Here is a 20,486-nt window from a genome sequence, read left to right as displayed (position 1 = left end):
ACAAAACAATAATAATAAATAATAATAAAACGTTTTTATTATTATTAATAATTTGCTACATTACATTAGTTTAGATGCAGAATTTTTTATTTTGGATAATTTGTAACTTCGGATAAATTCATATTCATTATGTTCACTAACAGCCAAATTTGAAAGGGAATTCCAGTACCTATAATTTAATAGTTTTTATTAGTTATTGTTTTCATAATTTCAAATTTTTATACATTTTTGAATTTTGGATTTTTCCAAATGATTGAAATAACGAATACAGCATTGGAACATAACAAATTAAATTTTTTTCAAAGTTACAAATTTATTCAAAATAACGAATTTCAATCATAACTAATGACACTAAAAACAGAAAAAAAGAATAATAAAAACAAATGAAACAAAAACAGACACATTTTCAGCAGTGCACATGTTTAATCTCAATGAACGCAAGAGCAATTTCCAAATGTATGACAAAACGTAGTTTTATAGAACATTTGTTTGGCTCATTACATTAAAGTAAGGTTAATAATTTAACTTAGATTGCAAAATCTTCAGTTTTACTCAAATTAGTTGATGCAAAAATGTATACACCCCACAACTAAAGCTACTCCATCTAGTATTTTTTATCACATAGAATGTATTAGGGTGAAAAACCATGGGAGTTTACAACTCCTTTAATGCCTATAATGACTGGGCAGTCTTTTTCACTTCTCTACATGTGCCTATACCCTCTTGCCTCTAAACTACTATTACAGCAGATGTGTGCTTCATATAACCAGTTACCAACACTATTCTTCCTTCTCTTATCTATAACCCTCTGATGTACAGTAGACAGTTACGACATAACATATAACCACCAATCAATACAGTTCAGTTAAAGAGAATAAAATAGGTACCCTTTGCCAAAGTTGTCGGAAAATCCAATCATTCAGAATGAGATGGCGTAAACCAAGTACGTCGGGACTATAAATGGGCCAGGAGCCAATAGCTTTCATCTCGTAATTTATTCTGAGCATGCAGGGCACTTTGTGCGTCAGATTTGTCTACACGCGATCGGAATTTAAACGATCGGATTTTGTTGTCAGAAAATTTTAGATTCAGCTCTCAAACTTTGTGTGTCAGAAATTCCGATGGAAAAAGTCCAATGGAGCCCACACATTTTCCGACAATACATTCCGATCGCACATTTTCCATCGGAAAGTCCAACCCTCTGTACAGGGCATTAGTTCTGTTTATTTGACACAATTGAAGTTTGTTTTATACACATGATTACGTAGGTTTCACAATAATATTACAATTGTACTTTTATGGTAACAAGCGGCTTAACATAGGCAGGCTAATTCTAATCAGGACTCGAAGGAATGCAAACATGTAATGAAAATATTATTAGTGCCATGTGCAAAGCATACAAAATAGAATACAATTATATATACAGATGTTTACAATTTTCCAACTGTCAGAAGTGACTCAAGCAGATAGCAGAGGAATGACAAGGCAAGTACACTCTATAAAAGGATTGCTTTGTTCGTTTTTAATTTCAGAGGTTAAAAATCACTTTAATATTGTTCTTTTCCAGTACAGTTATAATGTGGTCAAATCTGATATATTGGACTTAAAACATAACTGAATCCAATTCAAGAAACAAGCTGTACATAAACATGTATTTTCAATCTATTCTGGCTTGCTAAAATCGTTCAATAGCACAAATAGTATGAGGCATTGGTGGAGTGGTCAGTCCAACAGCAGGTGTTAGATCCACATCATGAACCTCCGGGGGCTTCTGAAATGTAAATTTTTGCAGAAGACTTGTGAAGAAAAGAAACAGCTCCATGTTGGCAAGAGATTCTCCGGCACACATCCTTCGACCTGCCATTAACAGAACAAACCGTGAAATCAGAAAGATTCTGTCACATGAAATGGATTTTACATGTGCCTTACTCAATAGTCCAGGTTAAGAACCATCCCTTACAATTGTGCTTTTATTCAGAAAGGTAACGCAAAGGAAAAGTAATTAAGAAAGATATTCATTGTAATGTGAAGTAATCCATCATAGACACTTTTCTGTTTACAACAGTTACAAAAGCTAAGAGGTCATTTCATGTTGTTTTATAACTTTTTGACACTTTACAATTTTTCACTTCTTTACTATATTGGTTATAGAGACTGGGACACTAATGGACATTTGTTATGACCTGAATCTTGATTCTTAATTATCTACTTTTTTTCTCCCTGTCAGAGAAGAAGTATAAGCCCTTGTACACACGGTCGGACATTCCAACAACAAAATCCATCTGATTTTTCAGACGGATTTTATTAGAAACTGGTGTTGCATACTGTACACACGGTTGGACAAAGTTGTTGGAAAATCTGATCGTTCAGAACATGATGACGTTCGTTCGTTACGATGGGACTACGTTCAGGCTAGTAGCCATTAGCTTTGGCCTCGTAATTTGATCTGAAAATGCGTGGCACTTTGTCCGATCGGAATTCTCTACAAACGGATCATGTTGTCAGAAAATTTTATATCCAGCTCTCAAATTTTGTTGGTCGGACATTCCGACGGAAAAAGTCCAATGGAGCCCACACAAGGTCGGATTATCCGACAACACTGTCCGATCGGACATTTTCCGTTGGAATTTCCAACCGTGTGTACAAGGGCTAATGCCCCATACACACTGTCGGATTTTACAACAGAAAATGTGCGATCGGATCATGCTGTCAGAAAATCCGATCGTGTGTGGGCTCCATCGGACTTTTTCCGTCGGAATTTCTGACACACAAAGTTTGAGAGCCGGACCTAAAATGCTCAGAATAAACTAAGAGACGAAAGCTATTGGCTACTGGCCCGTTTATAGTCCAGATGTACGTGTTTGACGTCACCTCGTTCAGAACGATCGGAAATTCTGACAACTTTGTGCGACAGTGTGTATGCAAGACAAGTTTGGGCCAAAATCCATCTGAAAAATATTTTGTCGTCAGAATGTCCGACCTGCCAAAACGTAATGCTGATGATAGGCACTTAAAACACTCATATAACAAAGGTGCTGAAAAAAAAAAATACATAAAAAAAAACTAAATGTTTTATGGGTCAATTCTCAATATACGCTTGACACTGACATCACTGTTCTGGCAGGAAGAGAATACAAGTAAATAACATGCATACATCTCTTAGGAGTTAGGCTGAACTGATGAACTGAGTGGATATTCAAATTTCTTACAAATGCCCATTTTTTTATAAGTTCTCTTTAAACCAAACACCAGCATAGACTTTTATCTTGGTATGTGGAAGGGGTAGAAGCTTTGTCAATTTTTTATTGATGTCTGTGTCCCCTTTAGGAGCTTTTTCCTTATTTCCAATATATTTTATGGATGGTACACAGAAGAGGAAGTGGGGAAATGATTTTAAAAGGGTCATAAGTATCAAAAAATCAAGCAGACTGGGATAGTAGATATGAAAGTGTAGAACCTCTATCTGAATTGTATTGGTGCCTTTTGCCCCATAAAGGGAGATTTACTTACATTTCCTGTCCAGGGGACAGGTATCAAGCAGTACAGGTGATAAAAAAAACCTGACTTTTCTAAAGCCTCATACACACGATAGGACTTTGTACAAACTTTCCCTTGGATTTTTGTACAAAGGGCGTCGGCCCTGAACTTGTATTGCATACACACAGCAGGACTTTTCCAGCCAACTTTCACCAAATCACGTGGTTATTCTGCTCTTTGCCGCCACCTTTGGCCAACTTCTGTATTGTTGTCTGATCTTTTGCATTGGTTCTGAGCATGCCTGTTTGTACTTTGTACAAAAGTCCTATGGTTTTCTGTACACACGATCCGACTTTGCTCCATCGGACTTTTGTTAACCAGAAAGTTTGTCCGTTCGCACAGCCAACAAAAGTCAGATGAAAACCAAAAAAAAAAAGAAAAGTTTGTCCGATGGAGCGTACACACGGTCGGATGTCGCTCCAAAACAGCTAATTTGCATGTTTGTTGTCAAAAAGTCCGATCGTGTGTACGGGCCTTTAGAGTGACACAGGTTTTTTGACCAAAATTTTGCCTATATCTCCAGTAGGTTTACACCCACTACTGTTCATTGCCAATGTGTCTCGCAAAAAGGTTACGTGGGTTATCACATGATGTCTTTGTCTTTTATTAATTATTACCCTTCTCTCATGGTGTGATTACTGACTGGCCTCCGACATTATTTCCTCAAGTTATTAAATACAGAAGCCTTGTGTTTACAGTCTCTACTTCTAAGGGCAACTTACTCTAGCAGAAACAGATGGCCAGGAGCTGATCTATTCAGCACTTGAGCTTAGTGCTTGACCATGGTTGTTACCGACTGCCAGCAGTTCCAGCACTAGTTCTTAGATTGTAAGTTCTAACAAGCAGGGCCCTCTGATTCTTCCTGTATTAAATTGTATTGTAACTGTACTGTCTGCCCTCATGTTGTAAAGTGCTGAGCAAACGGTTGGTGCTATATAAATCCTGTATTATAATAATAATAATAATAGAGCTGCCAGTCACATGTTAGCATCTACAGTGTTGCTCCCTCATTGGCTGAAGAAGTGAGATATTGATCCATCACTGATCCCTTAGTGATTAAAGTTCACAGTTTTAGCCAGCAGATAACGCAATAAGAGAAAATGTCAGTGGCAATAATTGCATGAAAAATCCAACAGGCTGGTTGTACCCAACCATTTATGGGCACAACTAGCGTGCCCATAAATGGTTCAAATCTCAGCCAATCTCTACTGAACAAGCCACGATTCAAACTGTCTATGGCCAACTTAAAGGAGTTGTAAAGTCAGAAGGTTTTTTTTTTATCCTAATGCATTTTATGTATTAAGATAAAAATCCTTGTGTGCAGCAGCTCCCCTCAGTCCCCCTAATACTTAACTGACCCCCATCTCTATCCAGCGATGTGCACAAGTGTTTAGGCTATCGGGACTCTTCCTCCTGATTGGCTGAGGCACAGCAACTGCACCATTGGCTCCTGCTGCTGTCAATCAAATTCAGTTATTCAATCAGGAGAGAGAGGGGTGGGGCCGAACCGCAGCTCCATGTCTGAATGGACACACGAAGCTGCAGCTTGGCCCAGGTGCCCCCATAGCAAGCTGCTTGCTGTGGGAGTGCGCAACAGGAGAGAGGGGCCAAGAGCACAAAAGAGGCACCTGAGAAGAGAAAATCTGGGCAAATGTAAAAGTATAACAAGCTTGTTATTTTTTCTTTTTTTTAAAACGAGGCTTTACAATCACTTTAAGTGGCCGAGGTTAGAGTTGTTGAACTGTATACAGTGGAGGATGGTGTTATCTATTACAGGGGGGTCCCTGGGTTCCGAACCCGTTAGGGACTTTCCTCCTGTTTGTAATCTGGAAATGTTCGTACATCGGCTGCGCATGCGCAGAACGACAATTACGGACATTTCCGATGTTCTATTGAATGCCGTTCTGCGCATGCGGCCAATTACAGACATTTCCGACATTTTCCTTGGCTCTGTCTGGCCGTGCATGCACAGAACGGCAGATGGTCCACGCAGAACGTCAGAGGTATTGAAGTGCTTATAACTAGGATCCTAAAGTTATGATTTTTCAATGCAAATAATATGTTATAATTGTTATAAGCTGCTGAACACTATTTTTTGTTAAATAAACAAAGCTGCAGATCATTTTACCATTACATTTTGTACAGTTATTTCCAGTTATTTTAGTAGGTAAGTGGGGATATGAATTCACGCGTAGTCACCAATAACACACCGGTATCCAGATTTCATTCCAAGAATGTACTGTCCCATTAAAAATAAAATCCATGCAGATATACTTTAATGCAGCTCTTTATGAACTGCTGCGTCATTAAATGTACTTTTTAAATTTTAGAATGTTAAGTACTCAAATCTGACCTGGTGTTAGCCTTGTGCAAGCCTCTGTAAATATGGAGTATCCAAATCTCACGTGCACAAATTCACATCAGCCCCGCCCCTTCTGACGTAATGGACTGGTGCCTGCTCAGAATGTGATGTGGGAGTGGGGTCAATGGGTGACGTAGCTAAGTGGCCGCGCCAATTACCTATATAAAAATGTCAAAGTGGAGAGGAGGCATTCGGCGGGAGGCCTCCAAAGAGGCAGGCGCTTTTTGTTTTCCGGGTCGGTGGATGGCATGATTGATAATGGATTTAAATCAAGGGACACTATTATTTTATTTTTTAATAAAGTATTTGTCAAAAACTGTCTCTTGTGTTTATTACTTTTTGCCACATTTTGGTGAATGGGTAGGGGTACTATATACCCAATACTCATTGACATGGGGGTTGGGATCTGGGGCCCCCTTGTTAAAAGGGGCTTCCTGATTTCAATAAGCCCCCCGCAGACCCCAAAAACCCTGAACTGTGTTTGTCATGGTCTGCGAAGAGGTCCTTGTCTCCATCAACATGGGGACAGGGTGCTTTGGAGTGGGGGCGGTAGCAGAGCCCCACTCACCAAAAAGCACCCCCATTTAGAGGGCATGTGGCCTGGCATACTTCATGAGGGGCGCCCATTTCCTGACCTGCCAGGCTGCATGACCTAATAAGGGTATGGACTTTGGAGGGGACCCCACACGTTTTTGTTTTGGTGTGGGGTTCCCCTCCAAATCCATTCCAGACTCGAAGGGCCTGGTATGAACTGGGGGGGGGGGGGTGCCTACACCGTTTTTTCTTTATTTTTTAACCGACACTTTTTTTTTTTATTGTTCAGCTGTCAGGAAAGAAACCTATGGAAAGCTGATGACTCATTGGTTGTTAAGGACGCTGTGGCCAGCCTCGCTCCTCAAAAACCAGCATATGCTATGCCCAAAGCTTTGCCCAATCAGGGGCAAACGGGTGACCCCGCCCCCCTCTGACATCATGGGGAAAGCCATAGGGAAGTCTCTCAGAAGAGGGTGGGGTCACCGAGTGGCCCCGCCTTCCGTTATTTAAGAAGTGTCAGCATTATTAAAATCACTGCTCCCGAAAAAGTGGCCGTTTTTAAAACTCTTTTTTGCATTGATACATGTCCCCTGGGGCAGGACCCAGGTCCCCAAACACTTTTTTATAACAATACCATGCATATAAGCCTTTAAAATTAGCACTTTTGATTTCTCCCATAGACTTTTAAAGGGTGTTCTGCAGCTTTCGAATTTGCCACGAACACCCAAAATTATTCCCTGTCCGGTGGACTAGCAAACAGTAGTGATGGACGAACTTCCGACGGGACATTTGCGAACGCGATCCATGAACGTGCCCAAATGGACCCCATTCACTTTAATGGCAGGCGAACCTTAAAAACCTCCAGGTCATATTTTCAGCCACAAAATACTTACTAGCTGTGCACATATAGTCCCAGAACATGGACACTGACATAACAGAAGTATTAAGTGAATCTGGGATTGACAACGACAAGCATTCTTTTTCATCTGTGAAATTTTGACAATTCAGGAGTGCATGAAGGCCATGCTTTGAAGGGGGTGCAGGAGATGATCAGTGCCACAGTCGGTCTGATTTTTGAATATAATTTTTGAATATAATCGCCACATTTTTGCACTTTTTTATATGGACATTTGAAACTGTTATCTTTATTTAACCACTTTCAGACCGGACCATTTCGCTGGTAAATGACCAGAGGTCTTTTTACACTTTGGCACTGCGCTGCTTTAACTGGTAATTGCGCGGTCATGCAATGTTGTACCCAAACAAAATTTGCGTCCTTTTCTTCCCACAAATAGAGCTTTCTTTTGATGGTATTTGATTGCCTCTGCGATTTTTATTTTTTGCGATATAAACGTAAAAAGACCGCAAATTTTGAAAAAAAATGATATTTTCTACTTTTTGTTATTAGAAAAATCCAATAAACTCAATTTTAGTCATACATTTAGGCCAAAATGTATTCAGCCACATGTCTTTGGTAAAAAAAAAGTCAATAATTGTATATTTATTGGTTTGCGCAAAAGTTGTCACATCTACAAACTAAGGTACGTTTTCTGGAATTTACGCAGCTTTTAGTTTACGACTGCCTATCTCATTTCTTGAGGTGCTAAAATGGCAGGGCAGTACAAAACCCCCCCAAATGACCCCATTTTGGAAAGTAGACCCCCTAAGGAAATTGATAAGAGGCATGTTGAGCCCATTGAATATTTTATTTTTTTGCCTCAAGCGATTGAATAATGACAAAAAAAAAATTTTTTTTTTTTTTTTACACAAAGTTGTCACTAAATGATATATTGCTCACACATGCTATGGGCGTATGTGAAATGACACCCCAAAATAAATTCTGCTGCTTCTCCTGAGTATGGGGATACCACATATGTGGGACTTTTTGGGAGCCTAGCCGCGTACGGGGCCCCGAAAACCAAGCACCGCCTTCAGGCTTTCTAAGGGCGTAAATTTTTGAGTTCACTTCTCACTACCTATTACAGTTTTGAAGGCCATAAAATGCCAAGATGGCACAAAACCCCCACAAATGACCCCATTTTAGAAAGTAGACACCCCAAGCTATTTGCTGAGAGGCATGTTGAGTTCATGGAATATTTTATATTTTGCCACAAGTTGCGGGAAAATTACAAACTTTTTTTTTTTTTTTTTTTTTTTAACAAAGTTGTCACTAAATGATATATTGCTCATGCATGCCATGGGCATATGTGAAATGACACCCCAAAATAAATTCTGCTGCTTCTCCTGAGTACGAGGATACCACATATGTGGGACTTTTTGGGAGCCTAGCCGCGTACGGGGCCCCGAAAACCAAGCACCGCCTTCAGGCTTTCTAAGGGCGTTACAGTTTTGAAGGCCATAAAATGCCAAGATGGCACAAACCCCCCCCAAATGACCCCATTTTGGAAAGTAGACACCCCTAAATTTAGGGGTACACTAGTCAGACTAGGTAATAAATGGCGGGTGCCCTGAAACTATAAAAAAATAACTAACCAACCAGCGTCACCTGTAACAGTTATATGGTGATCACTGGTGAAAGGGTTAACTAGGGGGCAATTAGGGGGCTTTATGCGGTAGTATATGGGGGTCCCTGGCGCTATAAAAAGCTGCAGCGAACCTAAATACCTACCTGCCTAACTAGCGTCACCTGTGACACTAATACAGCGATCAGAAAAACGATCGCTTATTAGGCTGGGTTCACACTGGAGCGATGCGGGAACGCCACGAATGCGCGGCGGGTTCCCGCATCGCATGCCTCCCGGCGGCAGTTCACACTGCCCTATGCGAACTGCTGGGAGTGTCAGTGAAATGTTACTGACACCCCCAGATCAGTTCGCATATCGCAGTGCGATCTGCAAACTCGGATCGCATGGTGTGAACACCCATGCGATCCGATTCTGCTGCGGGCCAAAAAAAGGGTCCCGTGCGAATTTGCGGCGGGTGCGGCGGGTGTGGCGGGTGCGGCGAATGGCTGAACTCGAATCGCACAGAGATCGGATGTGATTTGCACTGCAGTGCGGTGCGAATCACATTCGTTCTCATAAACCGCTGCAATGTGAACCCAGCCTTAGTGACACTGGCGACGGGGGGTGATCACGGGGTTAAACCTTTATTGGGGGGGTTAGGGGGGTACATTAGAACTAAAGGGGGCTAACTCTAACTGCCCTAACAGTTATTACAGTCACAAATGACACCAATGCAAAAAAAAAAAAAAAAATGACATTGGTGTCACTGTGACTGGGGGGCAGGGGTAATTGGGGGGGTGATCGGGGGGTAAAGGGGGGGTGTGAGTGTGCCTGGCATGTTCTACTGTGTGTGTAGAGTGTTGGTGCAACTTACTGATCCACTCTCCTCCGTGTCGGAACGAAAAATACCGACACGGAGGAGAGAATACATCACTTCCTCTCCTGTGTTTACATTACAGGAGAGGAAGTGATGTCACCGGGGATTTCTATTCGTCGGGAGCGATCGCGAGGGGGTGGCCATGAATGAATGGCCGTCCCCTCGTCCGGGATCGCTCCCGTACGAATACCGACCGCCGCAGGCACCGGGCGGGGGCCCGATCGGGCCCCCGACCCGCGGGAGGCAAGGGACGTACATGTATGTCCTTATGCCTGCCCGTGCCATTGTACCGACGTACATCGGCGTGCGGCGGTCGGCAACTGGTTAATTATCTTTTTCTTTACTGCTTTTTCAGTATTATTGCATTTTATGCGTTTTTTCCGCCACACTCTTCTGCACTTTATGCGATCTTTGATATAATCGCCACAGTCTGCACCTTTTATAGATGGACATTTGATATTGTCATTTTTTTATTTATTTCTTTACGGCCTTTTCAGTTTTACTTGTATTGATGAGAGAGATCATGAGATAATTGTCACAGCACATTTATTCTGGCACATAGATGCATCATCAGTTTAAGTCACTTTTTTATCACTTCTATTCTTTTGTGATATATGTATTCTTATTATTTTTTGGACACTATACTATGCCGTCTTTGTTGTAATCTAATTTTACACTCAGTCAAGTTACAATATTACTGGTATCAACTGACTCCTATAGGGCAGCCCAGACACCTCCCTGTACAGCGCACCACTACTCTTTTATCTTTCCTACTGGTCCCATGTGTTGAATTCCTCTGAGATCCATGCCTCATTTATTTTTATAAATGTGAAGTAGTCAACACTGTCGTGAGCTAGGCGAGTACGCTTATCGGTCACGATCCCCCCTGCTGCGCTGAACATCCTTTCGGACAGGACACTGGACAAGGGGCAAGCCAACATTGCAAATTGTGAAAGCTCTGGCCAGAGGTCAAGCCTGCCCACCCAGTAGTCCAGGGGTTCATCACTTCTCAGAGCGTCCACATCGGCCGTTAACCCGATGTAGTCGGACACCTGTCGGTCTAGGCCAGGCATGTCCAAAGTCCGGCCCGTGGGCCAGTTGCGGCCCGCTGTCCGGTTTTGAACGGCCCGCCTGTTCTTTCTCAATTTATTGTGCCATGGGAGCAGGGCTGTCAGATCAGCCGATCCCCGGCACTGTGAGAAGCTCCGTGAGCTTCAAAAGTGAAAGTAAAGTGCAGAGGATTGTGCTGTGCTCTCTGCTTCCCCCTACAGTGCAGTACCCGGCTGAATGAGGAAGCTGCAAAGGTACTGTACTACAAGCTAGATTAGTGTTAAAAAGGCCTTTATTCATGTGTGTGTATGTATGTATGTGTATGCATGTGTCTGTATTTGTGTGCATGTATGTCTGTATGTGTGTGTGTATGTGCACATGTGTCTGTATGTGTGTGTGCACATGTGTCTTTATGTGTGTGAGTGCACATGTGTCTGTGTGTGTGCACATGTGTCTGTGTGTGTGCACATGTGTCTGTATGTGTGTGTGTGTGTGTGTGTGTGTGTGTGCACATGTGTCTGTGTGTGTGTGCGCACATGTGTCTGTATGTGTGTGTGCACATGTGTCTGTATGTGTGTGTGTGTGCACATGTGTCTGTATGTGTGCGTGTGCACATGTGTCTGTATGTGTGTGTGCACATGTGTCTGTATGTGTGTGTGTGCACATGTGTCTGTATGTGTGTGTGTGCACATGTGTCTGTATGTGTGTGTGTGCACGTGTGTCTGTATGTGTGTGTGTGTGCACATGTGTATGTGTGTGTGCACATGTGTCTGTATGTGTGTGTGCACATGTGTCTGTATGTGTGTGTGTGCGCACATGTGTCTGTATGTACATGTGTCTGTATGTGTGTGTGTGCGCACATGTGTCTGTATGTGTGTGTGTGCACATGTGTCTGTATGTGTGTGTGTGTGCACATGTGTCTGTATGTGTGTGTGTGCACATATGTCTGTATGTGTGTGTGTGCACATGTGTCTGTGTGTGTGCACATGTGTCTGTATGTGTGTGTGCACATGTGTCTGTATGTGTGTGTGCACATGTGTCTGTATGTGTGTGTGTGCGCACATGTGTCTGTATGTGTGTGTGCACATGTGTCTGTATGTGTGTGTGTGCGCACATGTGTCTGTATGTGTGTGTGTGTGCACATGTGTCTGTATGTGTGTGTGTGTGCATATGTGTCTGTATGTGTGTGTGTGCACATATGTCTGTATGTGTGTGTGTGCACATGTGTCTGTGTGTGTGCACATGTGTCTGTATGTGTGTGTGCACATGTGTCTGTATGTGTGTGTGTGTGTGTGTGTGCACGTGTCTGTATGTGTGTGTGTGCGCGCATGTGTCTGTATGTGTGTGTGTGTGCACATGTGTCTGTATGTGTGTGTGTGCACATGTGTCTGTATGTGTGTGTGTGCACATGTGTCTGTATGTGTGTGTGTGCACATGTGTCTGTGTGTGTGCACATGTGTGTGTGTGTGTGTGTGTGTGCACATGTGTCTGTGTGTGTGTGTGCACATGTGTCTGTATGTGTGCACATGTGTCTGTGTTTGCACACGTGTCTGTATGTGTGTGTGCACACGTGTCTGTATGTGTGTGTGCACACGTGTCTGTATGTGTGTGTGCACATGTGTCTGTATGTGTGTGTGTGTGCGCACATGTGTCTGTATGTGTGTGTGTGTGCACATGTGTCTGTATGTGTGTGCGCACATGTGTCTGTATGTGTGTGTGTGCACATGTGTCTGTATGTGTGTGTGTGCACATGTGTCTGTGTGTGTGCACATGTGTCTGTGTGTGTGCACATGTGTCTGTATGTGTGTGTGCACATGTGTCTGTATGTGTGTGTGTGTGTGTGTGTGTGTGTGTGTGTGTGTGTGTGTGTGTGTGCACGTGTCTGTATGTGTGTGTGTGTGTGTGCACATGTGTCTGTATGTGTGTGTGTGCACATGTGTCTGTATGTGTGTGTGTGCACATGTGTCTGTATGTGTGTGTGTGCACATGTGTGTGTGTGTGTGTGTGTGTGTGTGTGCGTGTGTGTACATGTGTCTGTGTGTGTTTTTTTATTTTTTTTTTATTGCACTGCACCAAAAGCACCCTACATTTTCCAATGTGTGGGGTACCATTAAGAATTAACGGTGCCCCCTAAAGTGCAGAGCATTCCTCTGTGTGTTGGGAACGAGTGCGACAAAGGCAAGAGAATTCTTGTTGGGCAGTGTATTAGCGCTCGGATGGACACACTTAGACCGAATTTTCAATGGTTCAAAGAATGTCAGGCAAAATGTTCGGCCCTCAGGCATGTTCACTTCATCAAATCCGGCCCACCTTGAAAAAAGTTTGGACACCCCTGGTCTAGGCGTTCCCTGATGCTGGATCCGGATGACACCTGTCGATAGGTCGGCTGAAAGAATGATCTCATATCAGAAGTGACCAACACATCTTCAAACCGCCCTCTTCTTGCAAGCGCTGTTGGATTGGTACCCGCAACTCTTTCTCTGGGAGTGGGAATTGCTCCTCAGCCAGCACACGCAAAAGCAGAATGCAGCATTTGTCAAAGCAAGGCCTGAAAATGCTCCATTCGGACAGCCATCTGTGATGGTGGTAACATTTCTGCCATTTTGTGTTTGTACCGGGGGTCTAAGTACGTTGCCACCCAGTACTGGTCCTTGACCTTTATGCTTTTTATACGGGGGTCCCTGTTAAAACACTGGAGCATGAAGGCCCCCATTTGCACTAAACTGGAAGCGGTGTGGTAGCCTGGCTCCTGCTCATCATCCAGGATAATGTAATCCTCCTCGTTCTCCTCTCCCCATCCACGGACAACAACAGGGATCCCAGAAAGGTTTAAAGAATGCTCTTTTTGCTCCTCCTCATCCACCCCGGCACCATCCTCCTCTGACTCCTCTTCAGACTCCTGTTGTTCACTTGTCTCAGATAGAGTAGCCCCCCCTGGGAATTCATCCAGCATTGCAACTTCCTCATCCTCCTGCTCCTGCTCCTCCATGGCTTGATCAATGACATGACGCAATGCACGCTCCATAAAGAAGGCATAAGGTACGATGTCACTGATGGCGCCATGGCTGCGACTGACCAGTTTGGTGATCTCATCATATGGCCGCAGAAGTCTGCATGCGTCGCGCATGAGCAGCCACTGGCGTGGTGAAAAAAAACAAGCTCCCCATTACCTGTTCTGCCGCAGAGTTCGTACAGGTAGTCGTTAACTGCACGTTTCTGCTGGAGCAGCCCATCAAGCATATAGAAGGCTGAGTTCCATTGCGTCAGACAATCGCAAATAAGACGTCTGACCGGCAGATTGTGTCGCCGCTGAATGTCAGCAAGGCGAACCATGGCCGTGTAAGATCTTCTGAAATTGACCGAGATTTTCGTTGCCTGCCACAAGATGCCCTGGACCCCAGGGTATTTGACAACAAATTGCTGCGCGACCGAGTTTAAGACGTGTGCCATTCATGGCACGTGTGTAATTTTGCCCTGTTTCAATGCGCTAAGAAGATTGGCACCGTTGTCACACACCACTTTACCAACTGTCAAATTGAGCGGTGTTAGCCACTGATCTGCCTGTTAACGCAAAGCTGAAAGGAGTGCCGGGCCAGTGTGGCTCTTGGCTTCCAGGCACAACAGACGCAGCACAGCATGGCAACGTCTCACCTGGCATGTCGAATAGGTTCTGGGGATCTTGGGCGGCGCAGTGGAAGAGATACTAGCAGTGGAAAAGGAGGAGTCAGCCGAGGAGGAGAGGGAGGATGGAGTAAGAGGAGGAGAAGAAGAGCCAGGCCTGCATGCAATTCGTGGCGGTAAAACCAAATCTACACGGGTGCCACTGGTTACATGCTTGACAGCTGTCAGAAGGTTCACCCAGTGGGCAGTAAAAGTTATATACCTTCCCTGCCCGTGTTGCTAGACCACGTGTCTGTGGTCATATGTATCTTGGCACCAACACTGTGTGCCAGAGATACATTCACTTGCCGCTGAACATGGCCATATAGCTCTGGGATGCCCTTCTGTGAGAAATACTTCCTTTCTGGGACCTTCCATTGGGGTGTTCCAATGGCCACAAATTTTCGAAAGGCCTCCGAGTCCACCAGTTTATATGGCAGTAGTTGGCGGGCTTACAGTTCTGACAAGCCAGCGGTCAACCGTTGGGTAAGAGGGTTATCCGACATAATCCTTTTTTTTACGCTCGAACATTTGGCCCACAGAAGCCTGCCTTTTCCCAGAAAAACGTGAGGACGGCATGATGGAAGGTGGAGTGGAGGACAATTGTGAGGAGAGAGGAGAATAAGAAGTAGAAGGCGAGGCTGGATGGTGAGAGATTGGAGTGTGGCTTTGTGGGTTCCGTTGCTCCCACTGGGCTCAGTGATGGCAGCTCATGTGCCTTCTTAAGGCAGTCGTCCCTAGGTGAGTGTTGGGCTTACCGCGACTTATGCATTGACTGCAAAGGCTGCAGATGGCAACACTATTGTCAGCAGCGGACACGTTAAAAAAAGCCCACACTGCGGAGCCATGTGGCGGCATCCTGGGAGCGCCAGATGTGACCGTACATGGTTGATGCCTCGCTCCTGATACATTAGCAGTCTGGTTTGTCCCTCCTGTGCAATGTAAGTTTCGCCTGCTTCTCCTCCCTATCTGCTGGTCCATATCTCCCTCTGAACTCCCCTCCTCTTCCTCTCTTGTGGGCACCCACGTGACATCACTAGACATGTCATCATCGATGTCACCTTCCCCACTGCTATAATTAGAGATCTCGGAGTAGGCAGCAACACTGGGGACCAACCTCCTTGGGCTGATCTGGGTACTGTCGTCAGACTGCTGAGTGGCGGTTGTTGCTACCTCCTCTTCCTGATCCAATGCCAAGAATGGCTGCACATCGGCAATGTCTTGTGATGGATCGGAAAATAATTCCTGTGACTCAAGCGGAGGGTATATGATGGTGGTGGTGTTGGTGGTAGTGTCTTTGGGGGTACACATAGCAGAGAGTGAAGAGGGTGCAGATTGAGAGGATGAGGAGGGTGCAGAAGAGTAAGGCTGAATGAGCCACTTAACCAAGTCTGGTGCGTCCTTGTCACGTAATCGAACATACCTTCTGCAATTTGCCACTTTGGCTCAAGCCTGTTGCTCCTGCCCTAAAAAGGACCTTTGTGGACCTAATAGTAGCTAGTTAGTAGCTAGTGAATTGCAGACTGTCCCTGCTCCAAACATCAAACTGTCCCTACACTGAGAAACGACAGCTGCAGAATCGGTCAACAGCACTGCATGCAGTGCATTATAATATTCTTTCTATATTTGAAAGAAAGTATATTATACCTGTATTACAACCCTATATACTGTACACCTATACCAGTCCTTAAAAGGACCTTTGTGGACCTAATAGTAGCTATCTAGTAGCTAGTGAATTGCAGACTGTCCCTGCGCCAAACACCAAACTGTCCCTCCCTACACTGAGAAAAGACAGCTGCAGAATCGGTCAGCACAGCAGTGCACTATAATATGCTTTCTAAATTTGAAAGAAAGTATATTATAAGTGTATTACAACCCTATATACTGTACACCTATACCAGTCCTTAAAAGGACTTTTGTGGACCTAATAGTAATAGCTAGTGATTAGACTGACTGTCCCTGCTCCACACAGCATCCTTTCCCTACACTGACAAAAGACAGAATGTAAAATGGCCGCCAGATCAGGTCTATTTAAAAGGTAGGGGGTATGTCCATGTGCTGAAATGTCTCAATTGGCTGTCCTGTACCCCGTGATGGATGTGTCATGGGTCAAAGTTCTTCACAATGTAAACTAATATGTCTGCCGCGAACAGCTCCAGAAGTCCGCCGGTTTGGCGAATCGCGAACGAGCAAAGTTCGCCGCGAACCAAACCGCCGGGCGAACCACAAGGCCATCTCTAGCAAACAGCCAATGTTCGAGTCAAACATGAGTTTGACTCGAACATAAAGCTTGAGCATAAATCTCATAAAGCTCATCCCTGCTGGGCACTTAAACCCCCCTCCTGCCCAGACCAATTTTCAGCTTTCAGCGCTGACACACTTTGAATAACAATTGCGCGGTCATGCAAAACTGTACACAAATGAAATTTTTAGCATTTTATTCACACAAATAGAGCTTTCTTTTGGTGGTAATTAATCACAGCTGAGGTTTTTATTTTTTGCTAAACAAATAAAAAAGTTATACATTTTAGAAAAAAAAATCATGTTTCATAGTTGTTATAAAATTTTGCAAACAGATAATTTTTCTCCTTCATTGATATGTGCTGATGAGGTGGCACTGGTGGGCACTGATATGCTGCACTGGTGGGCACTGATAGGCTGCACTGATAGGCACAGTTAAGGTGGCACTGATAGGCACAGATAAGGCAGCACTGATGGGGACAGATAAGGCTGTACTGATGGGCACAGATAAGGTGGCACTGATTGCCACTAATAAGATGGTATTGATGGGCCCTGATGGGTGGCACTGATGGTCAATGATAGGTGTTACTGATAGGTACCACTGATAGATGGCACTGATGGGCACTGATAGGTGGCACTGGTAGGTGACACTGATGGGCACTGGTAGGTGACACTGATGGGCAGCACTGTTGATAAGGCTCTGATTGGTGACTCTGACAGGTGGCACTGTGGGCACTGATGGGTGGTACTGTGGGCACTGATGGGTGGCACTGGCAGGGGGCACAGGTGGGCACAGATGAGCTGGTGGCAGCTCTCCTTGATTGGGACTGATGTCTCTCTGAGAGCCGCCGGTGATCTCTTTTTTTTTTCTCCTCACGCTGTCAGTGCAAGGAGGAATAATAGCTGAGTACCGGCTCTGTTTACATCACATGATCAGCTGTCATTGGCTGACAGCTGATTACGTGGTAAGGGGTCACTGATTGCTGATCACAAAGCGTGCTGTCTGTGCCCTGCAGGATGCTTGGGCACGTGAGGATGTCAATAAATGCACTCCTGACAAAGTAGGTCTGCGCTGTAACTGTCATTCGGCTATAGCGCGGATCCGAAGAAGTTAATGGCCATAGTTAGTTTAGAATTCGGCCGATCCTCACTGAACAATTTCGATCCATCTGTGACAAGATTAACAGTCCGTGCACTATCATCTAATCTGTAGTTATTCATCGTGGTGAAGCGTAAGAGCATTATAATGAAGACAAACCAGATATGATACCTGCTGAAAATGGCATGAAGGCATCTTTCTTCTGAAAATTTCCTTGTGAGTCCAGGAAATGTTGAGGATTAAATATGTGAGGCTCTGCAAACTGAGTCTTGTCATGAAGGACAGATGTAAGAAGAGGGATAATGTAGGTATCCTATAAAATATACATCAATAAAAGAATAGTTTGCCAATTAGTATTTTTGCAATGGGATTATTATCAAAGTATATGTAAACCCTAACCATAAACTTCTCTTATTTGCTCTCTTTAGGTCTGTTAACTGCAGGCATACCCCACTTTTAAGTACACAATGGGGTTTATTTACTAAAGCTGAAAAGTGCAAAATCAGGCTCACTTCTGCATAGAAACCAATGTGCTTCCATATTTTATTACAAAAGCTTAATTGAACAAGCTGGGGTTAGAAGCTCATTGGTTTCTATGCAGAAGTGAGTCTGATTTTGCACTTTCCAGCTTTAGTAAATAAACACCATTGCGTACTTAAAAGTGGGGTATGCCTGTATAACATTGAAAATATTTTGTTTGATTTGTTCGATAAATACAGAAAATACCTATTGATTTTTCCATAGAGCTGAACTTCCTGTGTTCTTTAAAAACAGAAATGTTGCATTCATTTTCAAATGTGAAAATTTCAAAATTCAAAGTGTGAACATGCAATAATCAATATGTTCATTAGAATGCATATCCAAGTCTAAGTCCAAAAAAAAAATATGAAAAGTGCAGTCCTATGCGAACAGTTGAAAGGTTAGTTTGGGACCCAAAATCGCTGAATTGACTGATATAAAAGTATAATATTTTGTGTATGGTTGATAAAATCTCTACCAAGGGACACCTTATGCGCGATCATGTCACAGCAGGCACCGCCCTACACGTTTCATCATAACTGACGTAATCTGGGGCAAAAATCATTGCACACTATCAGAAGTCGACAGGAAGCCATTTTAGATGTTACCATCCGGAACTTTCTATAGACAAGTGTTGTTTGCTTTTTTTAACGTGTGGGTGTTCTACTTATTAACATTAAGGAAGCTATTTTATAGTTTACACTATGAGGAGTTTCCACTTTTATCTTTAATGTATCAATACCGGGACAGATTTCTGAATGAGGTGCCTTCTCCTTATATACACTATGAGAGGAACAGACGGTCCTTTTTTCACTGATGACTACATCCAGGAAGACCTGCATGATATTTTATGCCTAATGCTCACTTTGACCTATCTTTAATTTGATGGTCATTGAGATCTGGTAAACCTCATAAGGTGTCACCTGGTGGAGGATTTTTTCAAGTGTACACAATCGTTCTTTTATATCAGTGGATTCAACCATTTGAGTTCCGTGCTTACCTTTCTACTGTTCACATTTGGACTGCCATTTAATTTTTCTTGCACATGGACTTGGCTATTCATTCTTATGAGCATTTTGATTATTGCATGTTCACACTTTGAATTTTGAAATGTTCGCCACCGCCTCTCTAAGTCGGTTCTTTACAGATCTAGGAAAAAAGGGGGTCTGGGTCTACCTAAATTATGGTGGTACTTTCAAGCTGCCAAACTTTGTCAATTCTCGGCCATATACTCTAAAGGCCCAAAACCTGACTGGGTAGACTTAGAAAGACAAGCTACTCTGAATCATACCCTTGACTTCCTCACCTGGAGACCACAAAAAGAAAGGCCCCCGATCCTTTCACCAACCTTGTCACACGCTTTAGCCCTGTGTGACACTCTTCACAAAAACACTCCCTGATTTCGCCCTGGCACCCCCTCGCACACATCTTCCACAACCCCCATTTTCCCCCAGGTCTCAATATCAAGGCTTTCCAGTGGTGGCTCGATAAGGGCCTCTACAGAATGGGACATTTCTTCAATTGCAATAGCCCCTTATCTCTTAAACACTGCCTCTCCAAATTGAAATAGACATGTGCATTCGTTTTCGTCCGAATGCATTTTCGTCCGAATTTCAGCTATTTTCGTTTTCGTTTTGACAAACGATAACGAAAGCACAGAATCCGAAAAACAAAAGATCCGACATAAATAAATGCTTTATTTTCGTTTTCATTGTTACAACAGTTCAATATAGAATAGGTGATTCGACGTCACTCTGACAATAACAATCTGTCTATAGAACCTGTTTTCGAATGTGCCTAACCTTACCTCTATTAGTCCAAGATTATATAGAGAAAATATTCGACGGAGAAAAAAGATTTGACAGAGAGAAAAGATTCTGCAAGTTACTGTCCTAAAAAGTGTTTGGGGACCCGGGTCCTGCCCCAGGGAACATGTGTCAATGCTAAATAAAGTTTTAAAAACGCAAGTTTTTTTCGGGAGCAGTGATTTTAATAATGATTAAAGTGAAACAATAAAAGTGTAATATTCCTTTAAATTTCGTAGGGGGGGGGGGGGGGGGGTGTGTGTCTATAGTATGCCTGCGAAGGGGCGCATGTTTCTGGTGCTTAGAACTGTCCCTGCACAAAGTGTCATTTCTGCAG

The 20,486-nt window shown here is 43.5% G+C and overlaps 1 protein-coding gene across 1 annotated transcript in view; it reads right to left on the bottom strand.

Moving 5' to 3' along the window:
• Window positions 1-403: 403 nt before the first annotated feature.
• Window positions 404-20,486, bottom strand: part of LOC143989046 (cytochrome P450 2K1-like) — an 82,602-nt gene continuing 62,519 nt past the window's right edge. Inside the window, exons 8-9 of the mRNA XM_077489049.1 lie at window positions 17,997-18,138; window positions 404-1,857 (exon numbers count right to left, since the gene is read on the bottom strand). Of these exons, the coding sequence (XP_077345175.1) occupies window positions 1,676-1,857; window positions 17,997-18,138 (324 nt within the window). The 3' untranslated portion in view covers window positions 404-1,675. The remainder of the gene's footprint in view (window positions 1,858-17,996; window positions 18,139-20,486) is intronic.

This window comes from Lithobates pipiens, unplaced genomic scaffold (genome assembly GCF_037356315.1).
Source record: "Lithobates pipiens isolate NorthernLeopardFrog02 unplaced genomic scaffold, aLitPip1_a1.2 Scaffold_18, whole genome shotgun sequence".
Lineage (NCBI taxonomy): Eukaryota > Metazoa > Chordata > Amphibia > Anura > Ranidae > Lithobates > Lithobates pipiens.
This window is presented reverse-complemented; position numbering and strand designations above follow the sequence as displayed.